The sequence below is a fragment of the Engystomops pustulosus genome, chromosome 6 (genome assembly GCF_040894005.1).
Source record: "Engystomops pustulosus chromosome 6, aEngPut4.maternal, whole genome shotgun sequence".
NCBI classification, from domain to species: Eukaryota; Metazoa; Chordata; class Amphibia; order Anura; family Leptodactylidae; genus Engystomops; species Engystomops pustulosus.
In genome coordinates, this window is record NC_092416.1 from 75,840,100 (window position 1) to 75,866,044 (window position 25,945).

The 25,945-nt window shown below is 41.0% G+C and overlaps 1 protein-coding gene and 1 long non-coding RNA gene across 3 annotated transcripts in view; one reads left to right on the plus strand and one right to left on the minus strand.

Moving 5' to 3' along the window:
• UBASH3B (ubiquitin associated and SH3 domain containing B) overlaps nucleotides 1-25,945 on the plus strand; it is a 96,632-nt gene that overhangs the window by 39,897 nt on the left and 30,790 nt on the right. For both annotated transcript variants that reach the window (XM_072156636.1, XM_072156637.1), the window contains exons 2-7: nucleotides 9,396-9,449; nucleotides 9,586-9,772; nucleotides 17,022-17,220; nucleotides 18,485-18,654; nucleotides 20,128-20,336; nucleotides 20,670-20,799. In XM_072156636.1, coding sequence (XP_072012737.1) covers nucleotides 9,396-9,449; nucleotides 9,586-9,772; nucleotides 17,022-17,220; nucleotides 18,485-18,654; nucleotides 20,128-20,336; nucleotides 20,670-20,799 — 949 coding nt within the window. The remainder of the gene's footprint in view (nucleotides 1-9,395; nucleotides 9,450-9,585; nucleotides 9,773-17,021; nucleotides 17,221-18,484; nucleotides 18,655-20,127; nucleotides 20,337-20,669; nucleotides 20,800-25,945) is intronic.
• Nucleotides 1-25,945, minus strand: part of LOC140135315 (uncharacterized) — a 71,118-nt gene that overhangs the window by 39,885 nt on the left and 5,288 nt on the right. Inside the window, exon 2 of the long non-coding RNA XR_011856496.1 lies at nucleotides 6,199-6,373. This is a non-coding gene — a long non-coding RNA (uncharacterized lncRNA). The remainder of the gene's footprint in view (nucleotides 1-6,198; nucleotides 6,374-25,945) is intronic.

Here is a 25,945-nt window from a genome sequence, read left to right on the forward strand (position 1 = left end):
ACCAGTACATCAGCCTCTCCCTCTATATCAACCGCCAGCCACTCCGGTATCCTGGGCACCGGCTGCCTCCAGGCCCCAAGAAAAGGCTAGGCCCCGGTGGGGGATGTTGCATATATATGTATATATGTATGTAGGCTAAAGAAATCTGCACCGTTGCGTTTACAGTCAACAAATTTTGCACATCCACTCTCTGTGACCAAGGGAACGTCATAGACTTGGTTTTAAGCCGAAATCTTCACCCCGCGCTTTCCAAAATCCACATATTACCCCCCATATACAGGAGCCACTGTCTGCTGCAGTGGCAGTTGTAAGCTGATTGGTTGCTGTTCTGCCACAAGTAATTAATATGAGCTCTGAGCTGTGATTGGTTACTATAGGCAATGAGTATAAGACAACTTATGTGTGAGCTTTTGTGTGAGGTAAGATGGATAGAGACAAAGAGACAGACAGTCAGTGACAGGGACTGACAGAGAAGCAATGGCAGGGACCGACAGACAGGCTGTGACAGGGACTGAGACAAGCTGTGACAGGGACTGAGACAGGCTGTGACATGGACTTACAGACAGGCTGTGAGAGGGATTGACAGACAGACAGGGTGTGACAGGGACTGACAGATAGGATGTGTTACAAGGAATGATGGACAGGCTGTGACAGGGACTGACAGACAGACCGTGACAGGGACTGACTGACAGACAGGCTGTGAAAGGGAATGACAGTCAGTGACAGATAAAATATTTTTATTTCTTTTTTGTTATAGATAAGAGCCGTTATTTACTATCCCAGTACAACTAGTTTGCATACCTACTCACCATAACAGGAATAAGATCTGAAAGATGTTATTCTACCTTATTAGGTACTCATAGTGATTTATTGGGTTATTTTCTGCTGCTAGGTTACCTCTAAATATTTAAGTTGTGTTCTACTCTTTAGATGGTGACTATAAAAAAGGTGTCAAAGGACTGTGAAGTAAAGTGTACCTTTATTTTAGAAAGTTAGCAGCCTCTTTTCGCCTTTATTACTATCATGAGTGCCCTGATTTACCATATTATATCAGGAGACCACTGCCACCAGCAGCCAATATGAGCAGGGTATACAAGACTCATCCCACTGGTCACTGGCACCTCAACCGCATCCCTGCAGTACAGATTGGTGGCTTATCTGATTTACAAGCGACCATTTTATACTGTAGTGGCCAACTGATCAATGCAACTCTAAGGGCACCTGCTGCTTGTTTCTGAATGTGTACCACTGCCCCCCTAGGCCTGCAACCCGGATGAACAACACATACATTTAATAGATAGAAGTACTGGTACAGCTTGACAGTAGTAAATACATGGAATTATCCTGCCTGGGTAGCATGGTGTATGGGCATCCTAATGCCAAAATGGAACAGTAGCATTCAGGTAAACACTGTACATATCCAATTAGTCTGGGGGTTCCAGACAATTATTTATTTACAGTCTTAGTAAACATTCAGTGAAAGCCTAAGCACTTTAAAATTACAGATGATTGTCTGTACAATGTCTTTGTAATGAGTCAAAGTAATGAGTCAAAGTAGTAGCATCTTCATGTCACGTGATGCTAAAATAGCTGAACACATGTATTCATACATTGTTGATGTTTTAAAGTTTTAAAAACTTGGCCAGTGTATAGGAGAATGTCATATGTGACAATTAATCACTAAGTGTATAATCACATAGAGATGTTCACTGGATATACACATTAGTATTGATGTTCACGAAACATGGAACATTGTATAATGGGTTTTTCCATAAAAATTAGTTATACCCTTCTAGTTGTAGATTGGTGACCAATAAGACTCCGTGTTGATGATAATATGAGTCCCTTGTACCCCTGCCTGAATTGAGCATTGGTAAAACAGATGCTCTACTGTTACATTTAACTCTATTGGACTTACAAACAGCTATTTGCTTTATTTGGTCATCTCTGACAGTCCTCTTGACTACAATGTTACAGTACTGTTATTAAGTGTTCATATAACATTAGGAAACATCAATCTCCTCAATTGTAGTGGCCCAGAGTTGGGTCCTAACAAGTTCTATCTGGGTAATCCTGTCATTAAAAGCCTAGCATGTATGTATTAAGCCTTTAACAGAGTGAGCAATGTGGCCTTTATTTGTACTATGTTTAATTAAATATGTATGATCCTATGTACTGTTATAATAATGTTATACTGTGATATGGTAGCAGCCAGGCACTCTAATTGGCTGATCATTAGGAACTTTCTATGAGAGATACCAGAGATATTAAAAGTGATTCCTCTCTGGTTCTGGTGGTCTGTGTTAGTAGTGACTAGGGTCAGGAAGTAAGAGTTCTCCTTACAGAGACTGCCAATTAAGGCCATCTTATAGATATGGATGCTCCACTAGGGGATTCTGGGAAAATATGCAAAGTTTTCCAGGCTGGGATAAGGAAAACCACACCTCTTTTAGATACATTGTAAGGCAGCTCCCTTGACATCAAGCATGACTTTTTTAATAGAGGCTAAGGAGAGTAAGAAGAGAGATGAAGAGAGTGGAGCTTGTTCTGTACTGGAGACTGAGAGACCCAGCCTACAGAGGATATGTTGTGATCTACAGCCCTCAACAAAAGGGATTAATCCATGCCTGAGCCACAGCCCACAAGTAGCCAGTTCTACCTCAGCCCGCCTGCTACCTGGCAGATTCAACCGTTTTTCCTGCTGCTGAATAAAGAACTGTAAGTTGGAATCAACTGTCTTCACTACCTGCTTTATCATTAGCCCCAAACAGTTACCAGCTGGGAGTTCCCCAGGGTGATCCTTACAGCCATGCCACTTCCCTTTCTACAGAGTCCAGAAAACATGTGAAAGCTACCCTAGGTATTAAAGGTGCAGTTAGGTCTGTCCTTACTAAGCGCACTTCTATCCTGAAATACTCTGTGCTGGTAGGAGACAGGATTTTGGCTTTCCCGGATTGTCAGTGTCCCCTCTTTGAATGCAGTAATGGAACACATAAAAGAAGTTCTCCGAACAAGGCCATCTCACTGTCTGTTTCTATATCATGCATTGTAATCTTGAGGTTGGACATTGAATCATCTGGAAATGGTGTAACATTTTACTGGGAAATATGACAAGGACGTGAATGTTTAGCAGCGGCTTTGAGGACATTCATAGCAGTTTAGAGAGTATATGTCTGTAATGTGTTTCCACTGTGTGGGAGGCAAAGTAGTTTCAGAGGTTTTTCGAGGTGTTGTTGACGCTGTTACTCTCTTTTTATGCATTTTCCATTGTATATTTATCACTGACGACGGCTCTGCCATTCTGCATATGGCAGGTACGGAGGATCCTGTTGGGGGAGGGGATTCTCAGAAGTGGGAGAATGTTGGTGATGGAACATACTAAACATATGCTTGACCAGAGTGGGCCCACATTCCTATTCAAATTGCATAAAAGTATGATGTTTACCGATGGATTATATGAAGGAAACTTTTAGTCACCAAACAATCCCATTAGGATTGCAAAGAAATATCAGATTAATTAAAGTTCTTACAACAAATATGTCTGCACCAATTAGTCTTATTAGGCTACACCAAACTCTGGGTTTGTCTGTTAGACCACAGTCTGTGTGAGTGACATATAGACTTGGCTGATAACTCAGATAATGTTCTATTTCTGCATTGTCTAGTAACCGCTCAGCGGCCCACAAGGAAGGAAAGTGTCACAATGTTGAAATATATTTCTAAGTGCTTAGTGCAGAGTATATGTGTACAGACCATGTGCAGACACTGGCCCTTATGACCAATGCCAGAGGTGACAACCATGCTCACCTTGTATAGGACCAGTGTGATGATTTGTAGGACAAAATCTTCAAACATGCTCTTACAACCCATCTTTTAGGCAAGCCTATCACATTACGTAACTGCATGAAACTTCAACTCTCTCTTTACTAACCCATCCTGTGTACTCCCCTCATCAGTTATCCGGCAAACACCATATACCCCATATACCAAGCTCTTTGTGATGTGTATGCTGAATGTCGGATACACATGTCCAACACTATAGATATGTTAACTATTGTATCTGAAACCAGAGGATGACGATATCAGTAAAATGAGAAATCGTTATTATTTTTAAATTAATAAAACATATATACAAGGCAGTCCCCGGTTTACATACAAGATAGGGTCTGTAGGTTTGTTCTTAAGTTGAATTTGTATGTAAGTCGAAACTGTATATTTTATCATTGTAATCCCAGCCAGAACTTTTTTGGTCTCTGAGACAATTGGATTTTAAAAATGTTGGGTTGTCATAAGAACCAGGATTAACAATAAAGCTTCATTACAGACACCTGTGATAACTGTTACAGCTGTTTATTGTAGCCTAAGGCTAAAGTACAATAAATTACCAATATCCAGAGGTGGTCCGTTTGTAACTAGGGGTCGTATGTAAGTCGAGTGTTCTTAAGTAGGGGACCGCCTGTATATATATATATATATATATATATATATATATATATACAAACAGCAGGTGGCACTGTGTTGCACTCACTGGGGCCAATAGTATCTGCGTCTTAAAACCACAGATGATATTGAATGTGTCGGCTGGTGCATTGAGTACAGATGGAGGCCTCTGCCATAGCGCTAGGGGCCCAACAGTGGATTTACCAGTCCAACCCTGGAACCAGATCATTACTATTTGCTTAAATCCAAATGCCCACGACACCTACTGTTAAAGGTTATGGTGATTCTCCATGTGGCTGGGACAGCTACATAGCAACCCAACATACTCGAGCCTCCCTGCTATGAGTGGTAGAACAAACTTATACCGCTGATGTCATCAGTTGTATTGATGTAATTATGTGAAGAAGAGTGATGTCCCCAGGCCTGATACATACAAGTGAATGAAGACAATGGGGCTTATTTACTTAGGGTCCCGCGGCCTCATTTCCATCGGGTTTTCCAACGTTTTCGGGGGAAATAGAACGGGATTGTGTCGCACGCCATCGGATTTTGGCGCATTGGCACCGCCTTTCATGCGTAGGACACTCCGGATCGGGGAACGCGCTGTACCAGGTAAGTAAATGTGCCCCAATGTATTTGGCTTGTGTAAATGATAAACCTCACACTGCTGCTCACATATTGCAGTGAGATATAGCTTGTCACAACAACTAATTGAATTGGGGCCAGCACGTCTGAGCAGCTGTCGTCTATTGCACACAATGAAACATGTGTTATTTTTGCAATGAAGGAATAAGAAAAGTCTGTGTCCTGCAGTGTTTCTTGCTTATACAACACAAGCTGTGCTAATATGAAGCACACACACCGCTCTGTCAACCGGTAGTCACATGCCATGGGGTGGCTATGAAAGAGCCATTCATTGTCATGTGACCTGAGCCGCAGATAAAATCAACATCTCCTCCACCGCAGATCAATGTATTGTTAGGAACAGACTCATGTGACAGGCCTAAATTTCCGTTTTGCATTCTGTCAGGCACTCAGTGACAACAGATAGATAATGTGGGGAATTGCTCTGGTAGTTGACTGGTAGCAGTGCAGGAAGCAGTGACACACGCAGGTTTAAAGTCCAATTTAAGTGTTTATTCACACTTGCAAAACAGAACACAACTTCAGCCTTGGCTTAGGCACATGCAAAAAATATTATAAAAGTAATTCCTGCCCGGCTAGGTGCTGTCTAATACATTTGGAGGACCCTAGCTATCCGGGTACCAGGCTGCCTGGCACCCGCTCTTGGCCAGCAGTAAGACAGGAGACCCTCAGTTACCTTTGCTGTGAGAATGCAATCTCGCTTTCAGCTCTCCAGGTAGGGCCTCTCCTACTGCTTCTGGCCTGCAGACTAAATCAGGCCCTAACGAGGCCTGTGACCCGCACCTGTGGGCAATTCACAAACCCAGGACCGAAGCCCGGGTGGAGTAGGAGTCCCACTACCAGCCTACCCCTACTCCATAATAAGCAGGCCCAGTACGGACATTACAAATGTGTCTGTGTTAGCTAGGCCAACACAGACAAAACAGACTAATCCTGCTTATCATGTCTGCATTAACCCTTGGGTTACTGCAGACAAACCCAGGGCTTTTACCACATGCATTTCATCTGCCTGTAGGACAGATAGCGGTTTTCCCACACAATACCTCTTACTTTCTCACAATAAATAACCTGGAAATATGAACATTGCGTTTCATAAACTTCTAAGTTACTTACTTTTGAGATTGATATATCAGTTGTAAGCATTGTGCCTGTATCTTCTCATGATGCCGAGACCCTTCAGGCACCAGGTCTTGGTACCACCTTTGTATCCATCCATTGTATCCCACTGTATCCATAGCAAATGACTTTACTGTAACTGATTGGCCCCAATGCAAAATCTGTACAAGATCTACAAAATATAACAAAATATTTATGAAACAACTTTCTTCATATGGTGGATAGACACCATCACTTCCATCTCAGACTCCTGAGCGCTCCTCCTATTCTGCACACCTAACTAAAACGACACTCCTAAATTGCCATACAAAATGTTAACACAAAATAGCAATCTGTGTTTTGGTTGTGACAATAATATCACAACATTGGGGCGGTCCGCGGACCGTGATTCCGTCGGGTTTCCCTTTTTGCGCCGAATTGCCCCAGGTTTTTGCCTCACGCGATTGGATTGTGGCAGATCGGCACCAGCTTGCATGCGACAGAAATCGGGGGGCGTGCTGCCAGACAACCCGATGGATTCAGACAAACCGCAGAATTTAAAAACAAAATTGTGTCACAAGATCAAGCACTCACATGAACCAGGAAGAAGAAGGAAAATTGGAATCTGGTTAAAAGAAACATCTTTGTTGGCCATAGTAACCAATCACAACACAACTTTTATTTTAAGTGTTCTTAAGCTGCCCTCTGATTGGTTGGTCTGGACAACAAAAGCAATTCAAAACACTAATAAATAGCTCCATAGGTTTTTACTATAGGGGTAGACAGTTGATTCTGTGCTACACAATCTGTAAGTAAAATATATACTTCCTTTAGTGATGCAGAAGTTAGCCATGTAACATTTTATTTTACTTGTAGTCAGAGAACACATGTTATTCCACAAATATTTCCTATTTCACATGATTTTTTATGCCGGTCTCACTAGGGCCAGGTCTTCACTTGTGCTTTCACTTCTGTGTCTCTCAATATTTTCAGTCTCACATATTAATTTGTAGAGCAGTTCTGCTTGACCTAGTTTCCCAGTGAATTATTTTACTGCCCGACAGGATAATGTCCTTAGCCTGTAGAATATTTAACAACTGGATTATTTTAGAGATTGTAGGAAGTCACAGAAGCGCAATAGGTGGTGATGTGAGGAATACAAGATGGTTTATGGTTGTTACTGAAGCTGAACTTGGTGTAGGAATAAATGCATGGATCATAGTAATAGTATCATAGTTATCATGAAGTCTATTATGCCCAACCTATTGGATGAGGTGTTAGAACAGAAGCATCTTCCACTGTATAATAAAAAAGTTTACATACATGAGATATAAGATTCCTGACTAGAGATGAGCAGATGCGCGGGACACACCCGAACCTGAACGGAAACTTCGGGTCCGCTCATCTCTATTCCTGACCCATAGAAATTTGTAATATATGAGTAGTAAGTGAAAGATAAAAGGACTAGGAGGAAATTAATGTAAATAAGAGTCATAACCAGTAGGATCTACCACTCTATAAAGAATAAGGGCAAGTAAAGTAAAAGTCATTATCCAGGCACGATGACTGTGGTAATCTTCTTATATCTTCATGGCCTCCTTCCTTCTAAAAATAGGCTTTTAAATTATACTAATGAACCTGAGGCCTATCCTAGCCCCTCTGTTATCTGGCTTTACAGGCTTTTACACTGTCTCATCCTCCTCCTGCTCCCTCAGCACTTGTGTAGTGAACAGGAAGTGCTCACTGTACAAGTGCTAAGGAAGCAGGAATGAAGGTTGTGGAGGAAGCCAGTTGGTTGGCGATACGCGTTAGGCTTTGTGCCCCAGCTTCCCCTCACCTCTCCTTGGTTTGGATCCTTTACATGACAGGTAGATACCCTCATTGACCTATCAGCATTTTTTCATATTATTTATTTTCAAATAGCGATTTGGCTCTATTGTGAATTGAGTACTCTATACCTTCATACAGTTGTTTGTTTGGGTTTTGCTATCTTGGTTTTATGTATTGCCATCATTTTTCAGTTTATACTGTTATGATATACACGTAGTTAGGAGAGGTCGCTGAGAGTAGGGGGAGCTGGTGGCTGTCAGGAGGACCAGCATCACCATATGCTAGGTCTTCCTGCTGCATTGTGTTTGTGTGTTTTTCACACTTTTTAATTGTTTTTATATGTGTTTTTGTGTTGTGGTGTACCACGGTACAAATAAATTTGTTTATATTTTGAATTTGGGTCTTACAGTATACTTCTTTCTTCTTTTGAATATATTATTGGTTTGTTTGTGTATGACTTTTGACCCTGACCATATATATTTAAGTAGTGCTAGTCCCGCCCCTTTTGTTTCTCGGGGTGAAGGTTAGACACTGCAACAGCCAGTAAAGCTAGATCACAGATTGCAGAGGAAGGAGGCCATGGATAAAATATACAAGAAGATTACCTCAGTCACAGTGCCTGGACCTACGGATAGATTTCTTTGGTTATCAAGTTTTGATGGTAGATTTTGTTTTTAAGCAGAGATTCATATGGTTTAAACATTATGACCAGCAGGTCCATTGATGTTATGATTATGAGTGTGTTCATAAAACAAGCTGCAAGTTTTCCTAAAATAAACTTGAACTGTTGTAAAAAACATGTGTGTGTCATGATACAAAGGTGATTAAAATCTGTAAGGAATGGCGGTACATACAAGAAGTGCAGTCTGACTAAAGGTCTTGACTAAAAAAGCATACAGTTTATGAGAAAAAAAGAAGAGCTATATGTGGTGTACAATGAGTAAGGTTACTGATCCATAAGTAAGTGGGAGAGAAAATAATGAGTCTCAGTCAGTAGGAATTTAAAGGTGTCATGTAGCAGATAGACATTAAAGGGTTAAGCACAAAATTTCCTTACTATAATTTACACTATTTATCATTTATTCCTCAATATCTCACATACTTACATCAGACACATCTGGCGCAGTTCTACTTCTACAAGTGTCTAGTTCTATTTTGCACTGGTCTAAAGACCGACACATTAATACATCACCCCCATTGTGTTTGCTATTCCTTCTCAGCCATATTCACTTCTGTAGAGCTGAGTACCGGACACAAGCCTTTGTCAGATCTGGACATAAACAGCCATAATTTTCTAATATTGTCCCTTTAATTTTGTCTTATTTTTTTATAGTTTTTGCTGCAGTTTTTACCATTATTTGATTGCACATATTTGTATTTTCTAGGCTGAAAGCACTCGCATCCACTGGAGGGAGAAGTGTCCAAGCTGCTTGTGATTGGTGGGTATAAGATTAATAAACAAGTTTGTACTCAACCTCCAACAAATCTAAGCTCCTCCTCAACTTTTTCAGTCCCACCTCCTTGGTGGCTTATTACGTGGATTGTGTTGGTCATTGTCATAATCTTGTTTTCCAGGTTATTTTCACATGTAGACGATCCCTTCTTAGATGACCCATTGCCTCGTGAATATGTCTTGTACCTGCGACCTATGGGCCCCCTTGCCCAGAAACTGTCAGACTTCTGGCAACAATCCAAGCAGCTGTGCGGAAAAAACAAGGCACACAACATATTCCCACACATTACGCTCTGCCAGTTTTTTGTGGTAAGCCATATGCAGAAACACAACAATTGAAGGGGTTTTCCTATTTATCCCATATCAACAGGATAATTGTCTGATGCTTAGATCTAACCACTGGGACTTCCTACAGTCTACTGAATGGGGACCATAAATCTCCCTAATCTTCTTTTACTAAGGAAGATTAAGGGTATAGGGTCTCATAGCAAAACATAGAAATTGGACCCAAAGTGGCCATAACAAGTGATCATTTGCAATGATTACTAATTGAGCCAAGCTTCAGATAATCAAGTGGACCATAAGGGTCTGATAGCTCCCTGGTTTGTAAAGAACAATCTACCCAAGCAATTCAGACAGGGTTGCAATGTGAGGCAGAGGTTGTTTTTGCAGCCAGGCCCAGTAACCTTAGGGGGACCACAAGGGGTCTCTTTGTTAAGGTGGATAATCTCCTTATGAGGAGACTCCCTTTTTATATGAGTTGTTGCTCCTGTTCAGATTTATACCAAGGATTACACCAGACAGAAAAAGTATTCCGGTATAACGCCCTCTTAGTCAGAGGCAAAGGCAATTCTGCTAAATTTAAAGAAGTACACAATAGAAATATAGAAACAACAGTAGGTGTTGCCAGCTTTGTTCTGTGTCTCTTCTTGATAGGAAGATCCAAAATGACCAAGGCTTCAGAGTGGCCACATTCCAGTCTTATCTCAGATGCCGATGCCATCTTTGGGTGCAGCCTCAGACACAGACGCCATATTTAGAACCAGATAATTTCACAATAATTGTAGACAGTTATCTGATCACATGATGTGAGTTTAATAAATGTATTTTGTGCACACAAGCAATCTACTAAGCATAACCTTGAGATTTCTCCCTTCACATCTTCAGTACTATAACAATACATTATAGTTGCGTGCCTAGTAAACTTTTTGCAATGGGGCCCAGCAGTTTCAAGTTACATCTTTGAACCTAGACCTATGCCTATCAGTTTTTTTCTTTGTAAAATAAGAAGTACTGCAATGTTCTAAAATACTTCCCCACAGTGGCATAACAAGACCCCAGTGGGCCCCAGTGCGAACTTAGAATTGGGGCCCCCCATGTACCTAAATGATCGCTGCCCTCCCCATACCATATGTAATACTTCAGAATAGACATATATCATATATACACTCCACAGACATATGCATACATACACTATATATGGATAACACACATAAATAAACACCGCACCATATATATTCTACATACACTATATATATGCTACACATACAAATACACACCCTCCATATATAAGAAATACTCAAAAATAGGTGCACAAAAATATATATCCCCACACCAATTTCCCCCAGATTTCCCAGTAAAATAAATTTACATACTCACCTTCGGGTGGTCCCAATGTTCGGAGCGGCCTGATGCTCGACACGGCTCCTCTTCTGTCTTCTGCCTGCTGTAACAGCTGGCAGAGACGCGGCCACGAGCTCTGCCGGCTGGCGCACACTATAATGCGGGCGCTGATGACGTCATAGTGTTATGGCAGGCAGAAGACAGAAGAGGAGCCACGGGGACCGGAGCATTGCAAAGAGAACAGAAGAGGAGCCGTGCCGAGCTTCAGGGGCGGCGTAAGGTGAGTATGTAAATATATTATTTTTATTGACACGTGTATAGGCCGAGGTGAGGTTTTTCAGCAAATTTTTTGTGCTCAAAAACTTGGCTTGTACAGTGGAGCAGATTTATCAAGCTGTCTGAAAGTCAGAATATTTCTATTTGCCCATGGCAACCAATCACAGCTCCCCTTTAAAATATTCATGAGCAATGGTGTAATGAAAGCTGAGCTGTGATTGGTTGCCATGAGCAACTAGAAATATTCTGACTTTCAGACAGCTTGATAAATCTGCTCCAGTGTGTTTGTTCCCATTCATCAATATTTAGCAATGCAGTTAATGTAATATTAACTATACATTAATGTATATGTAACCCTGCACCCCATTATTAAAATATACTGTCCCGGAGTCCCCCCCATCCCTCAAGGCTATATTCACATGAACATGTGTTTCTCCCGGGTACGGAGCGGTATGGTGTCGCACGTGTGCTGCACAGTCCCGCTCCCTACGGCGCCGTGCACCCATTGCCGGCCTATGTGGAATGTATATATGATGTATACACGAATGTGGCCTTGGTGCCCAAAGTGCAGTAACTGTGTGCATCGGAACGCCCCCGTCTATGCACAGGATTGTGTTGCGGTGTACATAGTGCAGCCGTGACATAATTCTATAGCAAACACTTCATAAATACATGTGCAACCAGTGTATTTATGTGCATGAGTAACTAGATTTGATTGGGTCCCATAGCAAAATATTGGTAGGGCCCCCCATCCCTTACTGTGGCCATAAAATATAATCCCCCTCATCGCCTTTGGGTGCAGACACACGTTCTGCTTGCAATGCCGTTTGAAATAATTTCAAATGGAACAGGGAGGGGCTTGTGCCAATTGCATCTGCGTTTCAGAGGAAACACATGCAAGCGGTATCAAGTACCATGTGTTTTGTATGTAAGAAATCCAAAACATGTGGTGCATGCTACTGATCACATACATTTCTTCTGAAACGCAGATGCAATTTACACAAGCCCCTCCCTGTCCATTTGAAATTATTTCAAAGCGCATTGTAAGCAGAACGTGTGTAAGAACCCTCAAATATCTATCTTTCAGCAGGAGAGAAGTGTTGGGGTAACTGATGCGGGAAGGGGAGCAGGGCACAGTAAAGTAGCTTGAGGCACATTATAAGCCATTTCTTAGGGGTCAGAAAGCAGGGGTTTCATTTCACGTCTCATCCTGCTGCTTTCTGTGTCTGGCTGCTTGATCTCTCCCTCCTCCGACTCCAGCACGTCACAGCTCTGTGCAGTGGGGGTTGGGGGACGCTCTCGCTTCAGCCCAGCAACTCACTTCAGCCCAGCACCTCACTTTGCAGGAAGCTGCTTGTGAGGGGGCAGGGTTTGTTGTGAAAGTTCTCCGGAGGAGGATGCAACTTGCAGAGGCCAAGCTACAGCAGATGGTACCTGTAGGTAAGTGGCTGGCTGCATGCAGGGACTCTCCTACATCATAGTACTGTGCCGTGCACACAGACAGACACTTATTGACACTTACTATCTAGCGATCGCACAGCCTCTTCCCTACTGCTGCAGGTTTGCGGACACTGAGTGGCCTGAGCGGGCCCTCCCGCTTTGCGGGCCCTGTAGCAGCCACTTTATGTACAGTGTATGCCAGAATTCTGGCACATACTGCATATTAAATTTGGGCCATTAAGTTCAAAATCAGATTCACAAGTTCAGGTTTTTCACCTGTTAAATTAAAAAAACTACATTTTAATCTACATCAGAACTGATTACAATGCAGTTGAAATGCAGTTTGTGAACACACACTTAATTGCTCTCCCCTGCATCTGGTCAAGTGGATTTTTCAGGTGTTGTAAACTGGTTATGTGACACTTCATATGCTTCTAATGCCCAAGTACCATTGCATAATCGAACGTTGTCCAAAAACACTGAAGCAAATCAGAATCCATCACGATAAAACAGGGACACTTACTCATAGATCCAGGCACTGTGACTGTAGTAATTAATTATGCTAATGAGCCTGAAGGGATCTGAGGGGGTTTACACAAGCCCTCAGTACTGCAGCTTCATATACAGTTTGACTGTCTCCCCCTCCCCCTTTGCTCCCTAAAACTTTCCCCCCTCCTGCTGCCTGATGTAATCTCACTGCAGCAGAGGAAATTTCAGCACACAGTGGAGGAAGTGCTGCATGCAAACTGCAACAGCCTGTATGTCTGCAGCACTTAGGGGCTTTGGTAACGACCCCAGAGCTCTTCAGACTCATTAGCATAATTATAAAAGTAGATTTTAGAAGGAAGGTGGTCATTGATAACAAATATAAGATGAGTACCACAGTGACAGTGCCTGGAGCTATGAGCAAGTGTCTATCATGCTTGATTTGATGGTTCTGTCCAGTTTCTGGACCTTACATGGGCAGTCAAATAAATATTGATTTTTATTATTTGAGACACTGTCCAAATGAGGTCTAATAACTGAACCAATACATTAATTAAAGGGGTATTGCAGGATTCTTTTTTCTTTTGATAAGTCATTCAAATCTCAATGTAGGTGTTTGACACCTCAGGGCTCATTCACACAAACATGAGGGGGACCGATATCGGGCCACACCATTTGCGGCCGACATAGTTCCCATTGACGCCCGGGGTGTCTGGTCAGGGTGCGGTGAACACACGTTGTCTTAGCACCCTGACTGCACATGGAGGAATATAGGACATGTCCTATATTGAAGCTATTGTAGTGCTCATCCCTCCTCCTCTTCAGCACACTGACGCCCTGCGGTTGGGCGAACACATGTCCGTGTGAATGTACCCAAATACTGATAAGCGGTTTGAAGCAGCCACAGCTTTCGGATTTTGCTTCCTCTTCATAGGTCTGTGTATTACACCCATTTGTCACATGACCTGTTTGTAACTCAGTTCCTGTCATGTGAATGGGCTCACTATACAATGCATGGTGCTATCCTTGGTAGATTATGAGGAAGTCACAGCAGTTATCTGAATGCTTCTAACAGCTGATGTATATTGTGGTGAGGCCTACACGTAGATAAAATATACTTCAATAGATCTTTAGGAAGCATTCACACACTGGGGCACATTTACTTACCAGTGCATTGTCCGTCTATAATGCAGCGTGCGGCAATTCTCTGAGATTGTGCGCCTGAAATCATGAGTGTGTTGCTTCCCCGCACTGGTCCGACAGAATTCACCATCTTTTTTGTGGTGCATCTTTAACATAGGGCGTGCAACACAATTTGAAAGTTAAATATGGCGCTCGGTCCCGATCAGTCAGACCGTCCGACAGCCACTCCCTAATTTGTGACGCATGGAAGCCAGCTCAGCTGCACCACAAAAGGGCTGCGTGCGACACTTCTTAAATAGCTGTGCAAGCCGTTTTAGCCATGCAGAACGTGCACAGTCCGACTAAAGTGCCTTGCAAAGCCATTAGTAAATCTGCCCCAATGCGTCTGCCATCAGGAGAGGCTTCTCCACACTGCACTTGAATTGCATTTCTTTATTCTATTCAAACTAAATTAAAGTCTTTAAAGATCATAAATAAAGTCATAATACAGCAATTTATCTGTGGGTGCGGTGTTACAATGCATTAGTTTACACTATGAACTAAACAAAGCTGCACTACAAACTTCTTTCCTCCCCTAGACTATTAGTTTTTACCTGTGCTGATACATGGTTCCCAAACCACTGGCAGCGAATGGAGAAGCCAAATATAAGAGTAAATGGGAAAGATGCAGAACATTGTATTATACATTGTTTAACTGAAAGACTGTGTGCCTCTAAGTATACCCTGGGGTTATTCTTTTTTCTATTGCATTGTATGATATAATGAACTAAAAACTTTTTGCTATTAGGTTTACTTTTGCTGTATTGTTTTTAATAGCTTTCACATCAAGATAATAGTTTTCACAAAATAAAACTTTAATAAACATTTTATTAAAGCCCATAATAGGCACAATACAATCATAGAAATAGAGAAAGCTACCGAGATGGAGGGCAAAGTCTTTGACACGAGACTGAACCATCCCTTTGAGGATGACTGTGTTCGCTCCACAAAACTTCATTTCTGCAAAGCAGAAACGATTCAGATTCTATTTGGTGCTTGAAAATTGAGAGATTGGTACCAAATTGAACAAGCTAATAGGTTTGCTTATTTCTACAATGATATATAGCCCATGGAAAACGTGGCTGACCACAAAGCCATCCAGACCTAATGAGATGTAGTGTGGATTCCTATAACATCACTGTATCTGATGCTAATGTGCGACAGTGTATTTAAAGTAATATAACCTTTCAGTATAATGCATCATTGTGCATTATACTCTTTCTTTCTTAAGACTGGGATGTGACATCCTAAGATTTTGTGGCATGGTAGAACTGCTCCACTTAGTTTTATCCTCAGATACAGATGGCTGCTACCCCTTATGCTCTTGCATCAATCATTTCATCTCCTCTCATCACTCAAGTGCGGTCAGCTATAACACAACTTTGTAGTACCTGGAGTGGTGCTCAGTGTGCAGGAAATACCAGTAGTATTTGGCAAGACAGAAAGGCACTGACACATTTTGTTGCTTGCTTTAGGTTAGGCTAAGTTCACACCATGTTTTATGTATGCGCTTATACGTCGGAAAGCACCCGTCGTGTGCGCTTAGCGTATACATTGATAAGTAGTGGGAGACCGAGGGATAGTTGTTGCCACCTTCTGGTCACTATACAATCTGTCCACCAAAAAAATCAGGCTGAAAAGATGTGGCAAGCAACGTTTTTTCATCCTGCAACCTCCACCTGAACGATGTACAGTATGGGCTCAACGGAGGCAATGGACAGCTATGGGGAGTGGATGCAGCAAATTGCAACTCTCCCTACACATACACTTACGTCAGTCGGCAGGAGGGGAGACCTGGTGATGTCACTGTCCATGTGACAATCGCCGGCCCGGCTGTACACTCCACCCTCCACATTCAGGGGAGAGTGGGGATCCCTGCACAAAGTGTCCCACTGTATAGGTCAGTGATGGCTAACCTATGGCACTGGTGCCAGAGGTGGCACTCAGAGCCCTTTCTGCGGGCACTCAGGCCATCACCAGAGATGACTCCAGGTATCTTCCTGCAGTCCCAGACAGCCCAGGACTTGCTGTGCACAGAGGTATTTTAAAGTGACAGGACTACCTGGGACTATTTTCTGCTTTATTGGTGTCCTCAGGTGCCGGTATCAATGAAAACTGTGACAGAGAAGGAAGTATAAATCACAAATTAAATTTTTGTGTTGGCACTTTGCGATAAATAAGCGGGTCTTTGTTGTAGTTTGGGCACTCGGTCTCTTAAAGGTTTGCCATCACTGGTATAGGTGTATATAGTGCTTTTCTGTCTGTGTGAACCACTTAAATAGTGCACCGTCTATGGCGCTCTACATTCAATTAAGGGCTCACAAATATTACACATAAGAACAAACTAGAACAAAAGACAGAAAACTACTCTAAACTGGCATGGCTAGTGGGACTTATTCATGTATAGTAGGTTCTGTACATTGCAGCCTTGTTCCTTTAAGAAATGCCACTGGTTTCCATTGATCTCTGGTTTCGGTAATTGAATCTAAAATATCCAGTAGCATATAATACGATTACATTGCGCTGATATTTGTTCTTTGTTTCTGTCCAGTGTGAAGATAAGAGCGTGGACGCACTGTGTGAAGCTTTACAGACAACAGTCTCCCGCTGGAAATCCAAATTCCCTAATCCCTTGCCCTTGGAGCTGTACACATCGTCAAATTTCATCGGCCTTTTTGTTAACGAAGACTGCGCCGAGGTTCTCAAGAAATTTGCAGCAGATTTCGCTGAAGAAGCATTGATGAAAACGGGTGAGGGGAACATGTTGCGTTTGTGATTTTGGGTTGTGCAGCCAGGAAGGTGCCCCAGTATAAGTAAGATGGAGTTCCTCCTGTTAGTTAAAAACAGTGCACATGGTTCACGAAAATGTGGAATTACAGAACTACTGCACGTAACTTACCTGTAGGTAGGTGGCCCACTATAGTGGGATAAAGACTCTACCTGAGGAATAAAGCTATTGGTCAGCAGCAAATATTAGCTGCTGTCTGGGGCTTTTTAAATAAACTTTTTGACATTTTTTCAACATATTTTGGGGATTAACCTATGAACATTAATAGCCCCACTAAATTAGGAAGTACATCCTGTGAACTCCAAGACCAGCTTGGGCTGCCAGTTCAGGATCCACTCAGCTGTGGACCACCTACCTACAAGGTTAGTTATGTGCAGTATTTCCACCATAGTTTGAACTGTTTCATATAGCTAGGTCAATGCAGGTAATTTCATATATTGTGTTTCCAGGTCATATTACATACTTCTCCATAAGTGTCCCTAATGCCAGTCTCCGATGCCTTAACCCTTATCCTAAACATTTTTTTTCCTCTGGTGTGGTTTCTCAGTTCTATATAGCAGATGCAGGTGCTAGGTACCATCATAAAGATACCAATTTAGCGTTGTTCCTGAATGATTCTCCACAACCCTTTTAAGCCTCATAGAAATAGTATGATTTTCCTTTATTACTGCAATCTAATATTCCAAGACAGAATTGTCTAATAATAATAGATTATGATTAAAAATAAATTATAGATCATATAGATTATAAGTCATAGATATGTTTTTATAGAAAAAAATTAATTACTATAAATACCCGATTAATTAAAGGAGTACAGGCAGTCCCCGGGTTACATACAAGATAGGGTCTGTAGGTTTGTTCTTAAGTTGAATTTGTATGTAAGTCGGAACTGTATATTTTATCATTATAAACCCAGCCAGAACTTTTTTGGTCTCTGTGACAATTGGATTTTAAAAATGTTGGGTTGTCATAAGAACCAGAATTAACAATAAAGCTTCATTACAGACACCTTTGATAACTGTTACAGCTGTTTATTGTAGCCTAGGGCTAAAGTACAGTAAATTACCAACATACAGAGGTCCGTTTGTAACTAGGGGTCGTATGTAAGTCGAGTGTTCTTAAGTAGGGGACCGCCTGTATTCCTACTCTACTTACGGAGAGGGTATGGTAAAGTTATGGATAATTTTATAATTGGGAATGATCGTCTGCATCCTGTGTGTTTTCAGATGTTCGGGTGGAGCCGCACAAGAAGCAGTTACATGTGACACTGGCATATCACTTCCAATCCAATCACCTGCCCACTCTTGAAAAACTAGCACAGAACATCGACTTAAACCTGGGATGTGATTGGGTGGCAACAATATTTTCCAGAGACATCCGATATATCAATCATGAAGTAAGATAAAAAAAACATTTTGTGTATTACTATGTCTAAGAAAGATGGATGAAAAACAATGTGGCTTTACATATCCCATAAGATTCTACATTACCAAGTAAATTTATGCTCTAGAATCTGAAACTCGTCTGAAACTTGTCCTGAAGAAATGTAATACAGACCTTCCAGTTTTTTCTCAGGGCGGCTCCAGGTTTCAGGTGGCCTTTGAGCCCCAGTGGGCCCCTTTGCAGTAAACTCACATAGCGGCATGGATGTATTATATGCAGCCCCTCTTATCCCCACAGATTCATTATATAATGCCCAGGCCCCCACCCATGGATTATATGCAACCCCTCTTCCCCCATGGATTACCATATATACTCGAGTATGTGATGAAAACCACTCAGCTTATATGCAAGTAAAAAAAATCTAGGTTTTTACCAGGTTTTTGTGGTAAAATTAGGGGCCTCGGCTTATACTTGGGTCGGCTTATACTCGAGTATATATACGGTAATTATATGCAGCCCCCTCTTCCCCCATGGATGAATTATATGCATCCCCCTCTCCCCATAGAATAATTATATGCAGCCCTCTTACCTCCCATGGACTAAATCTGACTAGTAAAAAAAGAAAAAAAAAAAGAACACTCACCTCAGTCCTTTGTTATATGATAAATTAAGCACTATGGGGGATATATAATTGAAGATATTTTATTTTTCTGTCTACAAAATTTCTAAGAATTGTCAGAATCTTCAAAGATGCTTATTTGCAACAAGGCTCACAAAGACTTAAGATGCATGTGCCCCTGTGTTTACATTCTGCTACATTGCAAAGATTTTGCTCATGATGGTAACATCCCTTGCAATAAATGAAGACCAAATACGTCTCGCAGCTTAGGGTTGGTACAATAAATGCAGGCTAGACATAGTTGGAGGCATTCATTATTTTTGGGGCAAGTTTTTTGCTTCTGATTTTATAGGTGATTTGCAAAGTGATGTTGTATTGTGGCACACCGTAATATATTGTGATCCATAATGAAGGGGTTTAGAAGCTGGTAGACCTACTTTTTGTTGGTATAATTATGCACCAAAAATGTGCAAAAAAGTGTAGGAAAAATGTCGAGATAGAAGAGCTGCACCTAAATTGACCAAATAACAGGCGTGATTGTTGGAAAAATGGCTAAATTGTGTTAAAGAGCACGAGGAGCAGAAACGAAAAAGTCCACCAAAAAACTAATAATAAATTGTATATGCCCCATCTTTGTGGAGTACACAGATCAGCAGTATAAATCCAATTTTTGTGCTGTTTGTTGCACAGTATGAGTGCAGGTAAATGTATAGATCTTTGCTTAGGATGTTTAGTTTACAGTGGTTTGCTTAGGCGGGATACAATTGTTACAAAACCTCAAATGTAAGTAATATTGGGTCTTTACTGATTTTTGGCTTCCTTCCTTCCTTTTCCTTCACTCAGCAGATTGTGTTCTTTTGTGTTCAGACATTGCAGGTTTTGTATCCGTATCTTCCGCAAAATGATGATGAACTTGAACTGGCGCCTGGAGATTTCATTTTCATGTCCCCTGGAGAACAGACCAATACCAGTGAAGGTTGGATTTATGGATCATCCCTTGCCACTGGATGTTCAGGCCTCTTACCTGAAAACTATGTCACAAAGGCTGATGAATGTAGCACCTGGGTATTTCATGGGTAAGGTCTGATTTTAGTGGTGATTTGCTCTGTGATGTATATTGTGGCGCACTGTAAGATAAACAGATGAGCCTCAGAAATGTGAAAGTACATTCATGAAGGGGTTTAGAAGTTGGCAGACTTGCTTTTTGTTGGTTTCATTATGTGCCAAAAAAAAGGATCCGGAAATGAGAAGTGTTGGAAAAGTTTTGGGATTCAAAAGCTGTGCCCAAATTGAGCGAAAAAAATAATAATGAGCGTTGAAAGCGAAATCATATATTAAATATTGTGCAAAAGGCGCAGCAACAAAAGACAGGCCAAAAGTGAATGATAAATGCCCCTTGTATTTTGCAGGTCATATTCTCTGCTTAATATGGCGAGCACCATGTCATACCCTATTAGCGATGGACTACTTGACAGGCGACAAGATGACCAGGGCCTTGTGGACACTGCTTCACTCACCATTATCTGCCCACCCATGCAGGTGAGTCCTGCAGAATATTACAATGTAAGGCTGCTTTCACATAAATGTATGGGGGACATATATACGGCCGCAAATTTGCCATGGCCACAAAAAAGATAGAACATGCTCTATCTTTGTCCGTAAGAACAGTCGTGCGGCTCTATATTCTATGGACAGGGGAGGGGTGAGCAGTACGCCCGATGTGTGCCAGGTGGGCATACATTTGTGTGAATGCATCCTAACACGTCAATAAGAATATCCTTCTATATACATAACGTAGTCACCGGTGCTTTATGTAGCACTCTCCTTCTTATGTGGGGTCTGATAGTAGTCTATGAAAATATCTGGTGTGCAGGAGACATCTATGAATCTCTAGAGAGAAGAAAGAACCACATATGACTTTGCCAGCAGAACCGAGTATTTCAGAGGAGCGTATGTTGATTTTTAGGAAGATCAAGGACAGACAGTAGTGAAAAAAGAAATAAGAGCTGATTGAGTGGATGGTTCACAGACTGTTAGATGCATTTCCCACAGAACAGAATAAGTATGAAGAGCAGTGTAATGCTCCTGTGTGTGTATAGGGGGAATTCAGTAGCACAGAGGATGTCAGGAGAAAAGTATATTATCCACTCCTCCGTGTGGGAAGAGGCCCTCCTATGTTAATATGGTGTACATGCTCAATTTGAACATCTGCAGCCTCTTGTGTGGTTAGACCTTGGCCATGCTGAATATAGGGCCCTGAGGAGTTAAATCCTCTAGCCGCCGTCTTCCTGCTGCTAAACACATTAATGTATAACCCCAGAAATACAGTAGTATACAGTACTGTAGAAGGAGAGTCTGAGACAATGTGGAAGGAAACAGCTAAATGAAGTGTAAGCGGCAGATAATTACAGGTGAGATATAATGGCACAGTTATCAGCTGAGGAGTTGGTGCCCTCAGCCATTGTCACCATGTTACTTTGCACAGCTGTGAGTCACTATATTCCCTTCCTGTGATATGACATCATAGCATGTGATATTGTAACTAGTAATGTAAGTACCGGTGACGACATAAGCGACAATATAATAACTCGTAATAAAACAGCTGGCAATATAAAGTTACAAACCTACCATGCACTTCATGGTTAAACTATGAGATGTATGATGTAGAATACTACATACTTTACCGGTTTCCCATTTATTTTCTCATTTTCCAGTTACAGTCACAACTATTATGTTTATTAATGTATGTACTTTCACCTTCTTATTCTGAAATCACTGCATACAATGGTAACTTAAGATCCTATCTATTACTGCTGACAACAGGCCTCCATACTATGACTAAGAGGTTGTTACAGAATGGCTTCATGTTAGAAGTTATTTTTTGTCAAAATGCTGACGCGTAACAATACTATTTCCAAATTCCACCCCATAACATTCCCAAGTTCTCCATCGGCAATTAAGGTGGTGCATAATATTTTGTGGTTTTTTATGCACTACTGTCAAACATCATGTTGTTCTGGGTAGAGTTAAATATTAATGTATATCCTTTTGGAAGTGTTTTCTGGATCTCATCTTTTATGTTGATGACAAGCACAGATTTTTGTTGTGTGGTCATGCAAGTTGTATCACTAGTCATACAACTCATTGGGGATCATTTATCATAGTTAGATTTCTTTGTTCTTATTTTTTTTTGTGTTGCTTACCATAAGTTTTTTTTTACTGTGTTACATCTGTCAATTCACTTTTCTGTTCTTGCCTTTTTATGGTGCAATTTCTGCCTTTTTGCAACCTTTTTCATCACAATTCAGACGATATGCGCCAAAGAAGGTGCAAATCAAACAAGCACATCTGCCCTGTTTAGATGAATAGAATTCTTATGGAATAGGTTGCTTAATAGCCATTAAAGAATGTCTGAACCATTGTACAAAGTCTTATACCGCATGTGTCCCCCATTCCTCCTCATAGATTGTAAGCTCTTGCGAGCAGAGTCCAATTCCAATTGTTTCATATGACAATGTTTTTACTCTTTAAAGCCTTATTTGATTTGTATGTGTCCCCCCATAATATGTAAAGTGCTACATTCTATGATGCCGCTATATAAATAAAAATTATTATTATTGGCACAGAAAAGGCTCAAATAAGGCACAAAACAACCAAAAAGGTGCAAGGAAAGAAAAAAAATAATAGAAAAACTAAGTTAAGTGACCCCCATTGGGTGATTAGGATCTTACATTTTCCATGCTTGTGTCTGACCCAATGTTTTCCTATAAGCAGTGTGTTATCGTAATGCTCTTGACAGACTCTGTCATGTTTTTCTTTATATTCATATACACTACAGCCGCTATTGGACCCAGGGCTTTTCTTTGGACTGCTTCTGTCATGTGACACATTGCATTCCTAATGACCCTTACAGTGCTGTCATCCAAGGCATCCTTACAAGTCTTCTCATTCATTAATAATGATTGTATATACAGGCTAACTGATGACCCCTAGTTACAAACAGACCTTTGTGCCCACTGTGACCTCTGGTGAAGCTCTTTGGATACTGGTAATTTACTTGAATCAACTTGAACTTGAACCCCAGTCTGCAATTATCAAGATAAAAGTTATCAAATATGTATCCAATGAAACTGTATTGTTAATCCTTGTTCCAATGACAGCACAAAACTATGAGAATCCTACAGTCACAGTAATGAAAATAATACAGAACCTATCTTCTACATAACCTGGGGACTGCCTTATGTGTATTTATTTGTATATACATATAATCTATTTCTGTCTCTAGCACAGACTCAGATGGGAAAATTTTCCAGGACACCTTCTCTTCCGTTTTAGTTATTTATAACCAGGATCTGAATGTGACTGAAACTAATTGTTGAAATTTTAACAAGTTAAAAATGACCTGCAAGCTGGAAGTGACCTTTCCTCCATGTTACCCTGCACTTCTCTAAATTAGTTCTGGTTCTCATTTAGCTCCATGAGTTCCATTGTGTTCTGCAGCATGCGGTCTGTATCCAGCTAATTGTGTAACTCTGAGGTTTGCGCTCTCTTGCACGTCATTGGACATTCCATTATGTGCATTCATCACTTCTTTATCGCCCATTACAGATGACTTAGTACAGTGGTTGTGAGTTAGGACATTTATTTATTTTTCAGTTGTAAATTAGTGCCATCTAGTGGCTCTAATCAATGAATTAAATCCCAGGACCAGGCGTTTTCTTTGCAACTTTGTAAATTGGGGGAATAGTGGTCTTTATGCAATGTTGACATCCACAACATACCATTACTTTACTATGCTAGAATTAGAAAATACTATCATTTAGCTATGTTCATACCTCCCAACTTTTGGGATGGTGAAAGAGGGACAAAAGATGTGGCGTGCACTGCAGAAAATTTTCACAAACCCTGTCCGTAACTCACTATATAATGTCCCTCTTAGTGTCCCCCATAATATATAATGCCTCCCATTTAAAATGTCCCCTTTTCTCTTCATTTTTGTAGACTTTTGTGTTTTATGCTCCCTTTTGTGTTAGACCCCTAACCACCTTTTTTTTCCTTTTTCTGTGAAAACTGAAACTTTCTACATTCCATTGCAACAGTCATCTGCACTTTTGACTTCACTGCTGTGGTAGAGGTACAATGAATGATGGAGCTTGAGGCTTCCTGCTTTACCATTATTTTCAACTCTATCTGCATAGATAAAGTTATCGGAATTTCACATGTTGACGTGATTACAGATTCCCATAGGGTGTTTAATATTAATGATCAATATTCTTTTATAATAAACATTCTTTGTTCCATTCAGTTTTGTAACTGGTTATCTGCTAGCTAGACAGCTAGTCCCTGTGTCATCACTGCTCCCATAGCATGATACCCCACAATCAGGTGCATAATTCATGATAAGATGCATGCACTTAGTAATCTTTTATGCCACAAAACTAGCGGATGCTACATTCTATTAAGGTAATAAGCTTTTTCCTTCCTCCACCCCCTCCTACATACTTTTCACTGTGTCTAAAAATAACTGCATCAGGGAAGTAAGAAAACTCCTTATGGACATTTAATAATAATTCCTTTATTTATATAGCGCACACAAATTACGTAGCGCTGCACAAAGCTTTGCCAAATCAGTACCTGTCCCCAATGGGGCTCACTTTCTAATCAACCTACCTGTATGACAGTTCGAAGAGTCTGCACCGATGGGAGGCAGCGCAGGAAAACGGGAGTGCCTACGAAGGTAAGTATAAGCTCTTTTTTGTTTTCTAGACCCCCCCGGCCAGTTATATGTTTTTGATTAAGCCCGGACAACTCCTTTAAGGCTGCCTCCACTGGGGCTCCACTGGGGATTCTGGGCGATATGCATATATCTTTTCCAGGATGGGATAAGGAAAACCTCTTAACTACCTTGTAAAGCTGCCCCCTTCACATCAAGCATGACTTTTTCAGAAAGCCTAATGAAATGATGTGGAATAAAAGTCAAACCGGTATATCTTTTCCAAAAGGAAAAGATTCCCAACTGTATACGCTGTTTCATCGTGATTGCATCTAGTCAGTACAGTGCAGAAAATGGTTTAGCAAATAAACTGCAGGTGTCCTACACAGAGAACAAACAGATAAGGTGAAGTTGCTAAATTTTCTAAAAACTTGACTCCTTACAGCCCAGGATAGTTATTCTCTTAATAAACACAACTCTACACAGATAGATCAAAAATACTGTGAGAAGTTAATGGGGTTCTTCCATAAACAACATTTATCACCTATCCACTTTGCCATGTGCTTCACTGATGTACATGGTATGTATGGCAAAACAACAAGTTGATGCCAGAAGTCGGCATCACAGGGCAGCAAAAGGGGACCTGCAATTTCCCACTCAATAACAAGAGTCTTGATAGTCGCATATCCCCTGATTTCTAAATGCTATTTATAGGAACACCACTAAATCTAGTCTTTCCTCCTTATTTGTCCCCTTTTGTCTACAGACTACTTTCAGCTAAGCTACACTGAAAAGCATTAATGGAGGGGGAAAAAAATGGACAAAGAAGCATTTTTAAAAAATTTCTATACATTACAAAGTTTATTATTGACACCTATACTGTGGATTCATGAAATAATTAATGAAAAACTTTTTAAAAGTTGAGTTATGATTTAAGGGCCTTTGCTAAGTTAATGTTGTGTTATAGGTTTG